The following is a 19,587-nucleotide window of genomic DNA, read 5'->3' on the forward strand; positions in this document are numbered from 1 at the left end:
AGAGAAATGGGCTGTACAGTAAACTTCAAGTTACAGCCCATTGCTCTTAAAAAAGTTTTTTCTCTAAAACTTGTGTCTGACTCAACATAGGTGTGGGAGGTCCCTCAGTATTCACATAAATATCTGAGTGTGCATGATGATTGCTCTTGGTCTGACATGACAAACAGAGAGACACATATCTTGCCTCTTTATAATGCTCAGACTTCAGGAACTTAAAACTGCCTTGAGAAAAGGCTTATATATGTTTTGTTTTATATGTCTCAAAATGTGTAAAGCAGAATGTTTGCACACAGATGGGAAATATTGGATCTGCCGTGTAAGGAGCGCATCTGTTATCCTCACAAGTTTTCTCACAACACCCACTGCAGGGATTCTGTGGCCCGGCCTTTGATCCTACAAGTCACGATGGTATCCTCGGGCCTGATTTCCTCAATATTTCTTGAGCAGTTGTGAAAAGGCCAAGCACTGTGTCAGACAATGAACTAGAGAGTTAGATCCAAGTGCTAAGAGCTCAGAGCCTAAAAAGGCGTCTTGCCTCTGAAACAGCACATCCACAGCTCTCTCAGGCCACTGTACCACTCATCTCCACGGCTGCAACCTCTGCCCCTAGGCTGCCCTCAGACCCAGGATGTCCCTTCCTTTCTGCCTCATGCATGTTCTTAATCCAAACAGAAGAGCAAGAAATTGTGTGACTAGCACCAATGAAGGCTAGCTTTCTCACAAGGAGGTATGAAAGGCAGTTTGCTTTTTGGCTGAAAGCTATTACAGACAAAAACACATCAACATGGCATAGAAGGGGCGTACTGATACAGGAGACAGGATGCCAGAGACTACATGAAGAATGCTAAATTCTAAGTACACACCAAAAGGGATGGATGGGATCTGAAAAGGATACTCTTGGGAGTATCCTAAAAACACAGATCTTGTTTTTTACGTACCATAACGCCAGGAGTGAAATTAGCAAATAGCAACCCCCAGAGACAACTCTTCCTATTAGTACCAAATAGTTATCCCACCCCCATCATCCCATGCTACCTAAGTGAAATATGAGGCCTGGGCCCACAGGAGTACAGTGAAGTTATGCCCAGGCATCTGGGATAATGCCAAAGACCAATGATTCCACAGATGCAGAGGCAAGGGAATGGGGAGGGAGGAAGGTATGCACCTGGCCTTCTTAGACTTCGTCCTGGTTGAAGAGTCCGAGCAGCTCCTCTTCTCTTTGGCCTCCTTGGTACCTGAGGCCTCCCGAGGCTTCCGGGACTTCTTAGTTCCGTCTTTCTGCTTCAGCTCCTTGGGCTCCTTGGCCTTCTTCGGTTCCTTGGTCTTCCTGGGTTCCTTTGGCTCTTTGGGCTCTCGTTTCCTCTTTGGCTTGGGCTCCCTGTCCTTGCTGCCCTTTGCTGTACCCTCTTGTTCTCCTGGCTCCTTTTTCTTCCGTTTCTTCTTTACCCCAGTACCTCTACCCCCATTGTCTTCCATCCCATTATGGGATGTCATTTTCCTAGAAAAAAGGGTATCCTCTTCAGCAGTGTACAGGTCTTTCTGGGACAGACAGTGACTGGCAAGATCTTCAATTTTCTCTTCCTGGTCAGTGCTGCAGTCAAACGGTGATGGGGATTTGTCGTCAAAATTGACAGAGGCATCAGACATTGGGGAGTGATTGAAAACTTTTAAATTTGACAACTGTAAAACAAAGAAAAAAGCATGTTATCTTTCCGTGGCATGTATCATACAAAGAGTGCTATGAAGCTGAAATGCCTAGATTTACTCAACAAATTTACTTAGTTCCTACTGTGCCAAGCCCTGGGCATACAGCAGCAACAAGGACACACAGGGCCTTTGGCCTTATGGAGCTATATCAAGATGCTGTTACATTAAAAAAAATTCGTATGAAAAAGCCTGGAGCATTTCTATATTATTGTAAGAAATCTGAAATATTGCTTAAGTGTAAAACAGGAAACTATGTAAGTTTCCCACAAAATACCCTCAGAGAAACACACAATGACCTATCCAGAGGACATTTCTCTTACCAGTACATAAAAGCTACTATTCAAATTCATTCTGAGGCCTCCCAGTCACTGGGATGATAAGAATGTAGTATCAAATACATGGCCTTAAGAGGCAATGACATTCCGCTGAGCTGATTTGGAGGAAAAAAAAAATCAGGATCAACTAACATGGTATGGTTGTTCATGATCATCTAACTTAGTCACCAGACTAAGTGGCCTCTTGCAAAACCTCTGGCCTCTTATAGTGCCCTTTATTTGGATTGATGCCATTAGAAAGGAAGCATCACAGGTGCTGAAGGCAGACCCAGAAAGGAAATTTCAAAGCCTATCTTTAAGCACCGTTAAATAAAAGCATGGCCTCCCAAAGTAACCACTTTTAAAGAAACATCCCTTTGGAAATAGAAATTTCATTGCATACTTTTAGGTCTGGTGTCCCTAAAATAATTTGCCATTTCATAACCAAGGTGGGTAAAGCTAACAATAATAAAAATAACATGGGTACTTACTCTAGGGAATAGCATACTCTCCCTGGTCTGAAATAAAGAAATGACACAGGGAGGGCCGAGGAGGGAGCAGCAGGCTTTTCAGGAAGATGATGCAATTATCTTCCGATGATGGCTTAGAAGCAGCTCCATTTGTGGAAAGCCCACTCTTCTAACAAGAGGCCTGGCATGTGATAAAGGCATAGATACTTGCCCGCATGATATGTTTTCCCTCTAGTGTGTATTTATGCTTCTGGGCACAGCCCAATCATGATAGAGACTTTCCCTTGTTCTCCAGTGCCCCTCCCCAATTGGATGCTTCCAAACATATCACTGAGAATACCAGGAAGAAAAAAAATCAAAGGAAAGCAAGATTTAAATAAGATCTAGCATCATAAACTAGCCTAAATCCAGGGAGAACTGTTTATTTCTGACAAGATTTACTACTTTAGAAGAGAGGAAAGGAAGAAAAGGAGAGGGAGGAAAGTAATTCTGTTTGACTACCTCATTACCAACTGAGTAGTACTTTGGATGGCTTAGACAAAGAAGGGGCTAAGTATTTGAGTTAAAATCAAAATAGAAGAAATGGCAAAGGTAGTTATATTTTGTATATAAGGCAAGAAGAAATCCAACAGCTAGTGACACGATACCCATGTTCCCTAGAAATTCCACAAACGCAAAGACACACACAGACAGACACACAGATACACACACACACACACACACACACACACACACAGAGAGAAGAGAGAAAACGTGAAAATACTCATTTTGTTGCTTCTTTGATTTGCTGTAATTTTTTTATAACTGGTACAGGTAATTTCATACTCTTCCTCTCATTTTCTTTTATTTTTGGTTTTTTGTTTTTTTTTTTTCATTTTAGTTCAGGGGACTTGAACTCAGGACCTGGGCACTCTTCTTCACTTTTTTTGCTGAAGGCTGGTGCTCACACGTCTGCATACAATGCCTTCACCAGAAACAATGTTTGATTACTGAGCCACACTGCTTCAACCTACCAGCAGGAAAATACACTCCAAATCTGAAAAACTATCAACTAGAAGAACAGAGGCTATTTCTCAGTTTAATTTACCTTGAGAGAATTTTGAACAGGGAAATGAGGCATTTTCAAGATCAGAATGTATTTACATGTCATTTTTCTCCAGAGAAGAGGTAATATGAATGAACAGAAATGAGAATTTGTAAAGAGTGTATGTTTTATTTACTGCTACTTCTAGCATTTTAGAATCATGGTAAGAGAAAAGAAAGCTTGGTGATTACTTTTATTGCTACACTAAGGATTTCCTTACCCCTCATACAGTGAATACTAAGTACTTTACAAACTACTTACAATGTAAGACTTCATTTAAGAGAAAACTGAGGCTGAGCTTGCCTGGTAGAATGGGAATTCCAATCTGGTTCTACAGAAATGGAAGTCCAAGTTTATCTGCAATGCGAGCAGTGCCTCTCTGGGGTCAGACCCTACCTTGATGGTACACACTCAATACTGGGGCTACCAATTGCTTTAGTGCCAGTGTAATCTTCTATTTTCATACAGTTCAGTCATCTGTATGACCTAATACCCGTATTGTCAAGAGAAAGAGCAACTCTTCCTGGAAGTGGCTCTACTTACTTAACCTAATCCTCCTCCACAGCTACTACTAAACTTTTAAATAAAAATTCTGCTCTGCTCAGTAACATTACTGTGAGGTCTATATCTGGCTAACACCAAAGGTTTTAATATGAAACAATAAAAATCATGAAAGAATAACTGATTCAGGGGTTTATGCTTAAATAAAAGCTTAAAGAATGTTTAAAAATTGAGGGAAAAGCTGGGCGCCAGTGGCTCATGCTTGTAATCCTGGCTACTCAGGAAGCTGAGATTTCTGAGGATTGCGGTTCAAAGCCAGCCCGGGCAAGAATGTCCGTGAGACTCTTATTTCCAATAAACAACTCAGAAAACTGGAAGTGGCACTGTGGCTCAAGTGGTAGAGTGCTAGCCTTGAGCTGAAAAGCTGAGGAACAGCTTTCAGGACCCGAGTTCAAGCCCCACAACCGACAAAAAAAAAAAAAAAAAGAGGGAAAATAATGGAAGGGGTGATATTGGTCAAGATACATTGTATATAAACTTATTTGTTGAATGGTAAGTCCTTTGCACAGCTACTTAAAGATAACAAAAACATAATTTAAAAAAGAATGTATGAATTAAATATGAAACCTGCTGTAAGAACTATAACCCTGCCCACATTTCATAAATAAGTTTTGAGGGGATGGAAGCTATCTTCAGGGTGCGTGTGTGTGTGTGTGCGTGTGCGTGTGTGTGTGCATGTGTGTGTTCTGAGCCATCAGCACCCAGCAGTAATGTGTGTTTTGGCTGTAATGTGTGTTCTTAGAACTGCTGCAGGTAAGAATTACTTCCTCAAGTCAATGGATTCACACCACACAGAGATAGGCCAGAGATTAGTTGCTGCAACCACCTTCCTGCGTCCCCCTAGCATCTAACTAGGGCTCACAAGAAGCACATTGAAAAGAGTGGCTGGTCCCACTCAGCTGCTTAGCACAGAGTCTTAGAGAGAGACTGGGAGTCAGATGACTCAATCATCCTATTGACATCCAATTCTGTAAAGGAGAATCAGTCTTTCAGGGACAGATTGTCTACAAGACAATCACTTCCCCAAGCCTTTCAAATCACCTAAGGCACAGAAATTAACAACTAAGCAAAGAGATCCTAATTGAGTCAAAAGGGACAGAGTATTATGAACTGCCCTCCCCTTGAAGAGATCAAAGGCCAAACAGCAGATGTGCACATCCTTTCAATTCATTCACCGATCCCTCTCGGAGGAACTCTTCATGGATCATTGTAAGAATTTCATATCTACTATTGATCATTTATTCAAAAGATTACAAACTAGGATATGGTAAAGCCACCTGCACAACATATTCACTGCAGCACTATTCACCATAGCCAAGGGAGAGAACCAGCCCAGATACCCGTCAATGGATGAATGGATCACGAAAATGTGGTATATATACAAAATGGAATTTTACTCATGCATTAGAAAGAATGCTATTGCATCATTTGTGAAGAAATGAAAGGACCTGGAAAAAAAATCATGTTAAGTGAAATCAAGGCCAGAAAGACAAAAGATGCATGTTTTCTTTTATGTGTGGGAACCTAGAGTTTATAAACATTTAAGTAAACACTTTGGGGTGGTATCCAAGTGTGCATAAGAGTATTAACACAAATATGGTAGAGTCAGGGAAGAACAAACAGTTTAATTTTTTAGAAATACTAACTCACAGTCCAACAAAATAAATATCAGGTAACAGGTACTCAAAAGGCAGGGGCAGGATCAAGGAGGGATAGTTAAGTGAAGAGAGGAATGGAGGTAGAATTCAATGCATGGCCTACAAAATTAAGAACACTGAGGGAAGAGGTGGGTTGGGAGGATGGGGAGAACAATAAAAGGGGTGACAGTGATCAAGACACACTGTATTCATGAACAGTTTTGTACAACTCCTTTAATAAGATAATTTCATAAACTCCAGAAGACTTTTTCATTAAGCAACTGTTCAAATTAATATGTAAATGAGAAAGAATTGGTCCTACCTCCCAGGGACACCTGAAAAGCTATTCAAGACAGGAAACATTTCTCTTTTAGTATTTTTTAGGAATATCCTAAGTTACAGTTTATAGTACATTGCTCCCTATCTAGTAAGTCATCCCAGGCTGGCTGGGAATCAGGCAACAGGACACTCGGAGTTAAAACACACGCACACTTTCAGCATCCCCTCCTGATCCAGATGTGCTCCCTGACAGAAAGAGGGCCACCTACCTGCTTCTCCTTCTTCTGTATTTTCATCTTCATCTATTGAAGGAAGATACTTATTTCTGTAAAACAGAAAGGTAAAGATTATGGTAAGAACCAAATTGAAGTCTGGATTATCTTCTGAACACTCAAGCCACAGGAAGAAAACATAAACTAGAGCATTATGTCAATAGGACATTTATGTCCTTGGGGCATGGACCCTAAGATCAATCTAATCCTATCTAACAAGACTCTAATTTATTGTTCCAGGTAAGATGAAGTAAAGAGTATCAGAGCCTTATGCTTGCAGGCAGGAGCTCTACCACTTGAAGCCGTATCTCTAGCCCCTTTTTCTTTTATTTAGTTTTTAGGCAGGGTCTTGTGTTTTTTGCCTAGGGCTGTCCTCAGTTTGCAATTCTCCTACCTACTGCCTTGGTATAACCAGGACAAGCACAGGCACACACTACCACAGCCTGGCTTACTGGCTGAGATAGGTCTCATCAACTTTTTTACATAGTTGGCCTCACACCATGATCCTCCTTCTCCTAGGTTGCTGAGATTACAGGTATGAGCCAATACCCCCAACCTCATATGATTTTTTAATATAGTTTTATTGTTATTATTAAAATGTTGTAGAGAGGGGCTATCATTTCGTAAGTCAGATGAGTATTTCTTTTTTTTTTTTTGACAATGTCCTCCTTCCTTTACTTTCTCCTGTCATATGATTTTTTTTAACTAATTTTATTTTACCCAGGACTTAAATCTCTATCCCTACTCAAACAGTAAAGGTCTCCGTGGCAGTGAGCTTTTACTCTAAATGACTTATGAACCCTATAGAGCCTAGCAATTGTCTTTATAGATACAACAGAGCATTCTAGAACTTTAGATAAAAAACTTTAAGTAAGAATTTGAGGCTGTGCATTACTTACACAAGTGCTACTTCAGATCCATCAAGCAACACAAATGCACCACAAAGGGGTCATAGATTTCCTCACTTTTGGCTCTAGGCTAGACTTAACATTTCCTAATAATGACTATTTGCTTGATTTCCCAGACTTCCTCCACAGGAACTCTTAATAGCTGGAAAATTATTTCAAAGGCACACAACTATGTATAAGTTTCATAATTATTTATATCTAAACGAAAGTGATGCAGACACTGAGGCTTTTTAAATTGCAGTGAAGTATTTGAGATGGTACTTTGATTTACTTATTCCATATTATATTCATAAGTCCTAACATTACTCCATCACACACACACACACACACACACACACACACACACACACACACACACACACACACACACACACACACACACACACCTATAAAAGTCATAAAATTCTATGAAGGGTAATATAGAGACCATCCACCAAGATACTGCTCTTTGCAAGAAGTGCTCTTTCATTAGTCAAGGAAACAGGCCGGGAAAGCAGGGAGGGTAGAGATGGAGAGAAAAATCACCACATTGGTTAGTATCTGGAGATACAATTATTAACCCCAATAAAGCCATCCATTTCATTTATAGTGGAGTAAGTCCTAGGTAAATTTATGTTAGTCTAAATTTATCTCTCAATGTCAAATTATGAACTCAGATGAACATTCCCAACCATCACAAACTCCACAAACTCTGAGATGAAGCAACTTTGGTAAAGAACTCTAGCTGATAAAAAGAAGTATTATCAGTATTTGTCTTATAAATACAAGACAAATGTACTCTAAATTCTTCTCAACAAAATGAAATCACTTAGACAAATTTTTAAAAATTCCAATGCCAATAAAAATGACTTTTAATATATAAAGAACTAGCACAAACACCAAGCATTAAGAAACACAGTTTCTATTCAGTACCACAATGTAACGTGTAATAACCACAATCCCAAAACTGTCAGGAACATGGGAGAACAGGTCCTATTTTTAATTATTTAAGCTTTCTGAGCATCACCAAGCAAGGTGCTACTAGATCTATAAACTGTTCCAACTTTTTTTTTTTTGGTGCCAGTCCTGTGCCTTCAAGTGGGGACCTGAGCTTCTTGTGTTCAAGGCTAGCACTCTACCACCTGAGCCACATCACTACTTCTGGCTTTTTTAGTGGTTAACTAGAGATGTGTCTCAAATACTTTCTTGCCTCAATCCTCAGATCTCAGTCTCCTGAGTAGCTAACAGTGCCAGTTTCAATTCTTTTGTATGTCAGTTCCATATTAAGGAGTGTATCCCAAGGCAATTCAGCAGGAGGAAATGTGCCTGACCTCAGAGGAAGCTCAAGGATGAGGTAGGAGAGCTAAGAGAAGGCCACTTTTTATAGGAATGCCATCACCAACCCAAAGATGGTGGAAGAGGTGGGGCTACTATGGCCTGAATGAAAGGGAAGCTAGAGATTGTAAACTTCATCTTTTCCTTTCATCTCATCACATTCTGTCCTCCGAGAGAGATTATGAGTACAAAACCCACAAGACACAGAAATAGAGGGACAAAGGGTGAACAAATGCCACAGTGGTACTCACTAGACGCTGAACTGAAAATGAACTATACAACTTGGGGATGGGAGGGAACAACTGGGAAAGAGCGAGGGAAAGGGGTGACATTATCCAAAAAAAAATGTACTCTTTACCTGACTTAGGTTCATTGAAACCCCTCTGGTACATCACCTTTATAACAATTTAAAAAATTAAAAGAAAAACCCCAAGAGTCCAAGTGACGGTACTTCAAGAATAACTGCGCTTTCCCTGAAAGCAAGTGTTGGCAAGCCTCAAATGACTACTGTTGAATCACTCACTCCTAGCACTCCTGTGGACCATCCCACACCAGGAGATTGCCACCTTATACTGTAACAGTGGTCACCAGCATCAATGGGTGCTCAGTAAGCATGCGTTGATTTTGACTTCGCTGAATGACAGTGCTACAATTTACAAACATTCTCGCTTGAATTACCTCTGCTTTTTAAGTCTTTGTGATGGCACATTTTTTTAAAAAAGCAAAAAACAGTCTAATCTGCTTCTTGAACTAGGTTTTATGAACCAGAAATAAATGAATAAACAGATCCAATGCAGCACCCGTATGTCTGCACACACAGGAAAGGGTGTTTATGGTCTCCGCGGCTGCACTGCCATCATTCAGAAGTTGTGATTAGATTTTCCTGACTGAACAAATCAAACAGTAATTTTCTTGGCCTCCACACTTAATTAGAAAGATAATATACACAATTCTGAACTCCCCTAACTGTGTGAGTAAACCAGGGAATTTGTCGGCGGGGCGGGGAAAGGGGAGGGAATCATGTGTATAACTTCTGAATTACATGAAAACTAGGACTCTGGCTCCCCTCATTGTATTTCAATACCTGTGTATGTTCAGCATTTAATTACCTTCTTTAAAACAGATGCTGCAAGTAACAAGAGCAAGCAAAGAGCACAAAAGTTCCTTTCCTTCTACTCCCACCTACCTAACAAGTCTTCAAGAAAAATAGGTGCCCAGTTCCAATAGAAACATTTAGGAACAAATTATTTTTTTACTTAATTACTGTATGTCTCTAGTTCGTAAGTTCTATCTAACCATGTTGGTGCCATTTCCAAGGCTGCATTATTAAATAAATACATAAAAAAAATCTCAAAACATCAAGTTCATGTCATTCAATAACATTGATAGAAATGAGGCTGGTTCTTAAGAACTAAGTTAACAGCAAGCACAAGTAAGAGAATCTCATTGTTACAAGAAGTTTTTGGATGAATTACCAATTGGATACAGGGAGTAACTCATCTGGGAAAAGTTAGTTAAGAAGGCAAAGCTGTCTTGGAGAATGCCACCTTCCTTAAACCCCTATCCAGTCACTGTTTACAAGGCTCTGCCTCTCCTGACTATAAAGAGGGTCTAATAGGAGAAAGTTCTCAGCTTCTTCCCTTCTGCCATACTGTCTTTCACTATGCTTGAAAAGTCTACAGGAGTTAATGTAATAGCCAGGGTTTGAAATACCAAAAAGCAGAGTAGGAATCCAGGCTCCAACAAAGACTAACAATGTAAAACCTCTCTTCCAGATGTTGCTTCCCAGCTTACCAAATGGTAACGACACCTGCCTCACAGGGGTGGAGAAACTATGGTGTCTGTCTGATGGTGAACATGAACTATAGGGAGCCATTAGTCATGTGTGTCCACTCTCCCAGAGGAAGATGGCTTTGCTTCTAAGGATCCATCTCTCCCACTTCTCAGCCCCTCTGTTATTCTTTAGTTCAGGCCTCCCCTTGACTATCACCTCATCCCAGATGCCTTCTCTGGAAATAGCACCTACATCCCACTTTCCTCACTGGTTCTTTAGCCCTGATTTCATTTATTTTCTGATTCTTGTTACAGTAGCATTCTGCCTATAGGTTATGAATGTGTTACCTGTGCCCCTTCTATACAGGTACACATACATACACTCATATGGATGTTAGCAGATGCTCAATAAGCATTTTTATCATTTCCCTTCCTACAATTATCACTAAATGCTTCCCTTTTTTATAGCTCTCCTCCTCTTATCAAATAAATAGATTTGGTTCAAAATAACACAAAAAAACCTCCATATACTTGCTTCCTCTCATACACTTCCCTAAAATCTGTTTATTGTGATGACTTCCCTATTCTGACTTCTTGCAGTGTTTATTTAAAATATGGACTGTTTCTTCTTTCTAAAATTCTCACCTCACTGGCTTCTTGAAGGTCATTCTCTATTATCACTCTTGGATTGCTGGCTTCCAAGCTCAGTTTCCTCTTAGGACCCCCTTTTTATAAAGTCTAACTCTTAAATGTCACTGTCTCAATGCTCCCAATACTACAAGAGCTTCCTGAACTTTCTACTCTGTCTCTCCACAATGACTGCTGCACATTTCCAATCCAACCCTCTCAGCTGACCACTAACTAAGTGGATGTGCCCAACTAAGTCATGCCTAGCCCAATCAGGTACCACCAAAACAAAAACCCTATTGTTCTTCAAAACTAATAATGCTTCCTTATTCTTCAGTGGTGGTTAAGTTAATGTCTAATGACCTGCCACCCAGCCCAGAACCAACTCTTTCTTGATTCCTTCTTTTTCATTTAATTCCTTATAATTCCTGAATCCCTTGGTTCCTCTTCAGTCTACTTCGGCTTATTCTCACATTCATTTATTTACCTAGGCACCATCTTTTGCCTGAAAGTAAACCTCTCTACTCTGCATTACTATTACTGCTACCAAGAATATACTTTCCTGATTGGATGCAGGTGGCTCACACCAATAGTCTTAGCTACTCAGGAGGCAGAGATCTGAGGCTCAAGGCCAGAGGAACTGGGTAGAAAAGTCCACAAGATTCTACCTCTAACCAACTAACAAAATAGCTAGACTGGAGCTATGGGTCAAGTGATAAGAGTACTACATTTATGAGCCAAATAGCCAGGCTCTGAGTTTAAGCCCTGGAGTTTGCACAGACACGCGTTAGTTTTCCTAAAGTATAAACACACCTTTGGCAAATACAGTGCCTCTTGTTTTGTTTTCCTGTGGTGCTGCAGGGGGAACCTAGGATCTTGTACATGCTAGGCAAATGCTACAACATGGAGCTTTATTCCTCTCCATCATTTTCTTTTTAAGGTGCTGGGGGAGGGAGGGGTTCTGTGTCTTTAAAAAAAATACCCACAAACCCACAAACACAGAGTAGAACTCTGCATAAACAATCAGGCCCTTGGTCTTTGTCTATTGCCCTGACATCATTTTCCATCATAAATCCAACAATATTGAACATACGTCAGTACAGGTCTCAGCACCTGACTTGTTCACTCACGTCTTGTTCAAGCTGTCTCTGCCTGGAAAATCCTTCCATTATCCTGCCTTATCTGGCTCCTTCTTCTTGAGTAAAAACATGACCAGGTGGTGTCAAGTTCTCCCACTTCCCTAAATCTCACAACCAAGAGCAACACCACAGTTACCTTTTACCTGAGTGCTTCAATAAGTGTGAGGGACCCTCTGGGAAGGAGCTCCACTCTGCAGAAAACAACCTCAATACCTGACACGCGGACTCCAGTGATTATCTGTGGAGTGAGTCTGTGAATAAATGTGAAACCCATGTTGACAGAAAAGGCTTGAGTTCCCACTTCCTTGTGGCTTTTCCTCCCTTTCCTGTTTATTTTGTCCTAATCAACTGTCTTCAGTATTCTTCATTCACACTTTTTCAAAGTAATACATATACTTGGCTTGAGATTTCAATAACATAAAGCCTACCTCCACTTCCCAGAGGCAATAGTTTGACCTTTAACAGTTCCTTTTGCTCTTTCCACCACTCTGAATCACATGCTTACACTGCTGGTAGCAGTTTTTCCCATTCCAGTTTTAGAAATTATTCTGTTGGCTTCTTCCTACAGAACAGAAGTCAGCAAATACTGGTTGATAAAAACCCAGATGACAAGTATTTTAGGCTTTAGGATCTATAAAGTCCCAGTTTCAACTATAGACATCTCCCACTTACCCATAAGGAGGGCAACTCAAGACCCCCATTGGAGGCCTGAAGATGCAGATAGTGCTGAGCCCTATATACGTTGTGTTTTTAAGACTTTAAGATACATATTTATCTACTTGAAATCATTAGTAGTTCAAGGGAGTTGCACATGTAATGCTCTGGATACATATAGTGCACTCTAAGTAAGTTTATTCCATCTATTATATTCCCTAAACCACCCCTCCCTTCTCTCATTTTTCAAACAGTATTTGGGGGCATGGCATTATTTCATCATGCTATCTCCCTATATTACAATATGCACATATAGTACATATATATGTAAAATACTTTGAACTCCTTCACCTTCTAGTTCCTATATTTTTTCCTATATGTACATACCTATGACCAAGTTCTACTTATAAGTTAGGCACAATAAGAGGTTAATAGCAACTCATAAAGTACAATAACAACATACTGTAATAAAAGTTAGGTCACTGTGGCCTCCTTCTCAAAACAGCTTACGGTGCCTTCACCTTTTTACTTGGAGGAAGCACTTCTGGCTGCTGTTTGGCCAGTCCCAACTGCCAGCACCCTATCCTGTGCAGAGTCACTGGAAGTTGAAGCAGGGGCCACTTGAGCACAAACACTATGATATTCAGAATGCCATGCAACTGAAAATGTTTCTTTCTAGAATTTTCCTTTAATAGTTCAGAATCACAGCTTACCAAGGGTAAGTAAAACCACTAAAGTGAAATGAGTAAGGAGAGGGGAGTACAGTACTAGATTTTGCCAAAGTGCAAAAGCAGTTGCAGACGGTGTGCAAACGGACAGGATTGTGTTCCAACTGAACTTTGCAATAGCAAAGACTGTTGGTATATAATGATATACTAAATCAATATTTAATTCACACCTATGAACCACACTGTGCTACAAATGTTTTAAGTTTTTCCTAGGATACTAATTCCCTTATTTTAAAATCTGACTTGTTTTCTATGAATCACTGACTTATACCAAAAATACTCCTTTAAAACTAACTCCTCTATTGATATAAGGTCAATTTTCCCCCTGGGGCTATTGTATCTGGGGTTCTCCATCATTCGCTCCAACCTGTTTCAAAACCACCTGCTCCTGTCCTCGCCATCTCCCTGGGCCTCGCTCCTGAGTCTCTCTCAGGGGTGGTCCTTCCAGGGTTCTGCTCTGTGCGTTTACAGGGTGAAGCACAATGTCCAGGAAGTCTCTAAGAAACATCTGAACGACAACTAAGTTTCTGAGACCATCATAGCTGAAAGCTATTCCACTTGACAGGTTTGTTTTTGCAGTACAAAGTGAATATTCTGCACAACTAGAATATTCCAATTGGTGTGAGGAAAAGGTTTCTGTTTTAAGGATTTCTAACATACACAAACTCTAGGAAAGAAAGCATTTTTTTTGCATTTGATAGTGTCACCCTACCAAAATACACTGAATGGTTCTGTTTTGAAATCTATAAATTCCTTTTTTATTTAATTTTTTTACTAATGGGAATCAGTTGAACCCAGAACCTTGTATATGCTAGGCAAACACTTTAATGCTTAGCTACATCCCAAGTCCTTGCTTTTTTTCAGACAAGGTCTCACACTATGTTCTTAAACTCACTATTCAGCCCAGGCTGGCTCTCAATTCTCCTGCCCCCTATGCTAGATGAATCCTATTTTTTTTTTTTTTTTTTGGGTCCAGTCGTGGGGCCTGAACTCTGGGCCTGGGCGCTGTCCCTCAGCTCTTCAGCTCAAGGCTAGCACTCTACCACTTGAGCCACAGCGCCACTTCCGGCTTTTTTCTTTTTGCTTATGTGGGGCTGAGGAATTGAACCCAGGACCTCAGGCATGCAAGGCAAGCGCTCTACCACTGAGCCACCTTCCCAGCCCCGAATCCTATTTTTAAGGATCTATTTTTTTAATCAGATTGTTCTAGATTTTAACTTTTATTGAAATATTACATATGTGTGTATATATATATATATATATATTTTTTTTTTTTTGGTCATGGGGCTTGAACTCTGGGCTTGGGCACTGTCCCTGTGCTCTTCAGTTCAAGGCAAGAGCTCTACCGCTTGAGCCACAGCTATACTTCCGGCTTTCTAGTGGTTTATTGGAGATAAGAGTCTCTTGGACTTTCCTGCCCAGGCTGGCTTTGAACCGTGATCCTCAGCTCTCAGCCACCTGAGTAGCTAGGATTACAGGCATGAACCCCCAGCACCCGTGTGTGTGTGTGTGTGTGTGTGTGTGTGTGTGTGTGTGTGTGTGTGTGTGTGTGTGTGTGTGTGTGTGTGTGTGTGTGTGTGTGTGTGTGTGTGTGTGTGTGTGTGTGTGTGTGTGTGTGTGTGTGTGTGTGTGTGTGTACACTTAAAATATAGCTCTTCATCAATACCCCACTGCAGTACAAATAGCAGCCTCACCCAGAAACAGAACATTCACCCTCCTTTCTGGTCACATGACCTTCTTCCCCAAGTAGCCACTAGCCTGTCCAGGGTGCTGATTAGTGTGGCCTATCGATGAACGTTGTGCAAGTGAAATGTGGCAGCTGTCACGTCACCCCTCTCAGGCCCACACACCCTTCAGCACCAGCAGTGCCAACTGGCCTCCAGCATTTCTCCTTTACAGAGTACATGATGCTATAGGTGGTCAGTAGAGGGAGTTGGTGAGACACTACAGAAGGAAAGGAGCTTCTCTTTCCTGTGCTGTGCCTTTGCTTACCCTCACTCCTACTCCACAGTCACCTGTGGAGAATGTGAAGACATCTGGTAGTGTTCTGCTCTTGTCCTATGTCCAAAGTTCAAGCTGCAGGTGGGGCCTTGTGACCATCTTCCTGAGCCTTCAGATACAGACACTAGGTATCACACACGCCCACTGTGACATTCTGACTGCCTCCCCTTGCTTACGTTTCCGTTTCCTGCAGCGCCCCCAACAGGAACAACTGTGCTCCAGGCACGGTGGCTCCAGCAGCCCCCCAGCTACCTCTGCGTGCCCACCCTCTAGACCTGGCTCACCTGAACTTGGTGCCTGTGGCCCGCCACTGTGGACACCACACTCCAGGCACAGCTCCTCCATGACAGGTCTACCCACCGGCCACAGCCTGCCTCACCCCGGGGACTTGTTTCCACAGTTTTTCCAGTGCATTCTGAACTGCCACACCGACAAGTCTTCCTATCCCACGGTGAGTATAATATTCTGCCATTACCCAACTTTTATAAAAGACAGATTTTAGGTTTGAACCCCTGAAAGTGATCCAAAGCCAAAGATCTTTCTACAACCATCAACCCAGATGAGATTAAAGACTAAATTTTACAGACTACAACAATGTCCTATTTATCACTATTCTGCTACCAGGTACTGTGCCTGCCAATAGAAGGTGTTCTCTATAAATACTATTAAGTAAATGGAGATCCTAACATGAGAATAAAATTTCCTTTTATGCCTGTAAATTCTGAAGTTCAGTGATTTTTTAAAGTCTGTACTAAGAATGCTACATAATAATTTTAACAGGAAATTATGGTATTTGCAGATTACCTTGATGAAAGCAAGTGAAAGCTTCAAACTAAGAATATGAAAACCAGAGTGGCACAAATGTCTCTGGCCCACTGAAGAGATAAAGACAGACTCTTGTCAGAAAGATGAAACCAACATGCAAAACAGCTGAGAACCAACCAAACAAATCATCAAGACCTAATCTTTAAAAAAAAAAAAAAAAAAAAAGAGCCACACAAGTTAAAAAATTGTGGCTCACGTCTGTAATCCTAGCTACTCAGGATGCTGAGATCTGAGGATCATGGTTCAAAACTAGCCCAGGGCCAGAACATCCATGAGACTCTTATCTCCAATAAAACACCAGAAAACTGGAAGTGGCACTGTGGCTCAAGTGGTAGAACGCTAGCCTTGAGCTGAAGAGCTGAGGGACAGCACCCAGGCTGAGAGTTCAAGCCCCACGACCAACAGAAGAAAAAATTGGGAAGGGGGGGGGGATAGGAAGGGGAAACAAAGGAGGAAGCAACAATGCTTGATAAGAAATGTGCTCATCTTGCCCATGTAATTGTAACCCCTCTGTACGGCATTTTCACAATTTTTTTTTAAAAAAAGAAAAAATTGTATGTTAACCTGGATATGGTGACATACATATGTAATCTTTTGAGTTTTTTGAAATCTTTTGAGTCCCACACTGAGCTACATATAAAGACCCTGTCTCAAATATATACACATACCCAATATATGAAGAATATATTCAGGAGATCAAGAACTGGAAGTGATGATAAAGAAGGTCTGAGAGCTGACTTTACCTTTTCCCATTTAGGGAAGGTTCACTGACTAGAACTAGAGCAAACAGCTCAAGGAAGAGCTTATCCTAAGTTCTAGGCTTAGCAGAAGCTATAGAGAAAAGGGCAAGGTGGGGTCATTTGCCCTCCACCCCCAAGCAAATGGTAATGCAGCTACCATGGGGAGTGGGAGGAAAAACCACTTTAAATTTAAACTTTAAATTTTGTGTACTTTTCATATGTGTGTTGTTGTTCAATAATACATTTGGTAAGGAAAAAAACTGTTTCTCATTCTCAAAGATCATCTTGAAGCTTTAAGTTGTTGATACAAGCTCTCCCTATACTTGGGGAAAATGAAATCACCTCTAGCTTTTTTTTTTTTTTTTTTTTTTTTTGGTCATGGGGCCTGAACCCTTGACTTGCGGCTGTCCCTCAGCTCTTCAGCTCAAGGCTAGCGCTCTACCACTTGAGCCACAGCGCCACGTCTGGCTTTTTCTGCTTATGTGGTGCTAGAGGAATTGAACCCAGGGCCTCGTGCATGCGAGGCAAGCGCTCTACCACTGAGCCACCTTCTCAGTCGGCTCTAGCTTTTTATTCTGCAGAATATTCCCACTTCTAATGTCTCCAAATACTATTTAGTCACCTATATATTTCCTATCTCTTCTACATTCTCTACCCTCCTTAATTTGCAAACTCAAGAGCTGACTGAAGGTACTTTAATCAGGTTAAACATATTATCAACCCTTATAAATGTCCATATGATATCTTGTGTAATCCCGTACTCTGGAGCTAATGAATTCAGGAGGCTCTCAAATTCAATGTCAGTCTAGTCTACACAGTAAATGTGTGAACACACACACACACACACACACACACACACACACACACGCATGCATGCACACACACACTGTGTACACACATATTGTGGAATATTACATAGACATAAAGAAAAAGTGAAATCATGTCACCTTCAGGAAAATGGGTGCAACTGGAGGACATCATATTGAATAACAGAAGACACTCTCAAAAGGCAAAATATCGTAGGGTTGAGAACTTAGCTCAATGGAAGAGAACCTGCCTGGCGAGGGCAAGGCCATGAGCTCAGTCCTCAGCTCTAGGGGAAAAAAAAAAAAACCTATGTTTCCACTCATATTCATAGATATGCACCAATGTATACAGATGCATATATGTAACTATGTATATGGAAAACAGACTATAAATCAAACAAACAAAATACTTAGAAAAAAGGAAAGAGGGAAGAAAAAAAGAAAGATGGTGGATAATTTTGTAAGAAATTACAAGTATATATGAAGAAAACAGAGTAAAGAACATCAATTAAGAAAAAATTCTTGTGAAATTTATGTAATCACTTAATCTCAATTTAAAAAATTACAAATAAAGTTAAGACACTATACAAAAAAAGAAAAAAATTCTATGTCCTAAAACCCCCAGGATGACCTATGACCCCAGGATCTAAAACTATATAGCAAAAAATATCTGGGTAGCCAGGTACCAGTGGCTCACACCTGTTATCCTAGCTACTCAGGAGGCTGAGATCTGAGTATTGCAGTTCAAAGTCAGTCATGGTAGGAAAGTCCCTGAGACTCTTATTCCAATTAACCACCAGAAAACCAAAAGTGGCGCTGTGGCTCAAGTGGTAGAGCATTCACCTTGAGCTGAAGGGCTGAGAGACAGTGCCCAAGCCCAGAGTGCAAGCCCTATGACTAACAAAAAAATCTGGGCAATAAATTCTTCTGTAAAAACAGTAACACATTCCTTACTGACTTACACAAAGTATCTTTCATACTTTTCATATGTGTGTGTTTGTGTGTGTGAAATATATTTTCTTCAAGCAAAATTTACTAAAAAGCCAAAGGCTACAGAGATAGAAAAAAATCTGCTTCTAACAGAAGGTTCAAACATCTTTACCAAAACAAGCTGAGTAACGACCTGAAGAAATTTTTTGTCTGGAGGAAGTCAACTCTGCATTGACCAGAAATATACAGGGTCAGTATTTGGATCTATAAAATGAAGTCTTTTGGTCTATCCCCACCATTACTGCCTTCAGAACTAATCCCTGAGAGATTTTTTTTGCAGGGGGGGGAGGGGGGGGCTGGTCACAGGGCTTGAACTCTGGGCCTGGGAACTGTCCCTCGGCTCTTCAGCTCAAGGCAAGTGATCTACCACTTGAGCCACAGCACCACTTCTGGTTTTCTGGGGGTTAACTGGAGATAAAGAGTCTTACCAACTTTCCTACCTGGGCTGGCTTTCAACCGCAATCCCAGATCTCAGCCTCCTGAGTAGCTAGGATTACAGGCGTGAGCCGTAGGCGCCTGGCCCGTGAGATTTTACCACAGGCATGAATTCTGAGTTTTCATCACAGCTTCCTCATCTTTCCCCATAATGCACATTCCTGTCAATGACATCCATTTTTCAAACCATCAGCCACCCACAAGGACTAACCTCTCATCAGAACAATGCAAACAAGAATAGTTCAAACATTAAGAACATATATAAAAGCAGTGACTTTTTTGTGAAGGAACAAGCCCACTCAAATTACTCACTACTCCCACTT

At 40.9% G+C, this 19,587-nt stretch overlaps 1 protein-coding gene across 4 annotated transcripts in view; it reads right to left on the bottom strand.

Annotated features, from left to right (window-relative positions):
• Chd6 (chromodomain helicase DNA binding protein 6) overlaps positions 1-19,587 on the bottom strand; it is a 147,986-nt gene that overhangs the window by 94,802 nt on the left and 33,597 nt on the right. For 3 of the 4 annotated variants that reach the window (XM_069989769.1, XM_069989770.1, XM_069989767.1), the window contains exons 2-3: positions 6,322-6,377; positions 1,166-1,680 (exon numbers count right to left, since the gene is read on the bottom strand). In XM_069989769.1, the coding sequence (XP_069845870.1) occupies positions 1,166-1,680; positions 6,322-6,354 (548 nt within the window). In that variant the 5' untranslated portion in view covers positions 6,355-6,377. Of the gene's footprint in view, positions 1-1,165; positions 1,681-6,321; positions 6,378-12,513; positions 12,928-19,587 lie in introns of those variants that run through there. The other variant, XM_069989768.1, reaches the window with a different exon arrangement.

Source organism: Dipodomys merriami, unplaced genomic scaffold, assembly GCF_024711535.1.
Source record: "Dipodomys merriami isolate MVZ:Mamm:240054 unplaced genomic scaffold, mDipMer1.0.p SCAF_39, whole genome shotgun sequence".
Taxonomy (NCBI): domain Eukaryota; kingdom Metazoa; phylum Chordata; class Mammalia; order Rodentia; family Heteromyidae; genus Dipodomys; species Dipodomys merriami.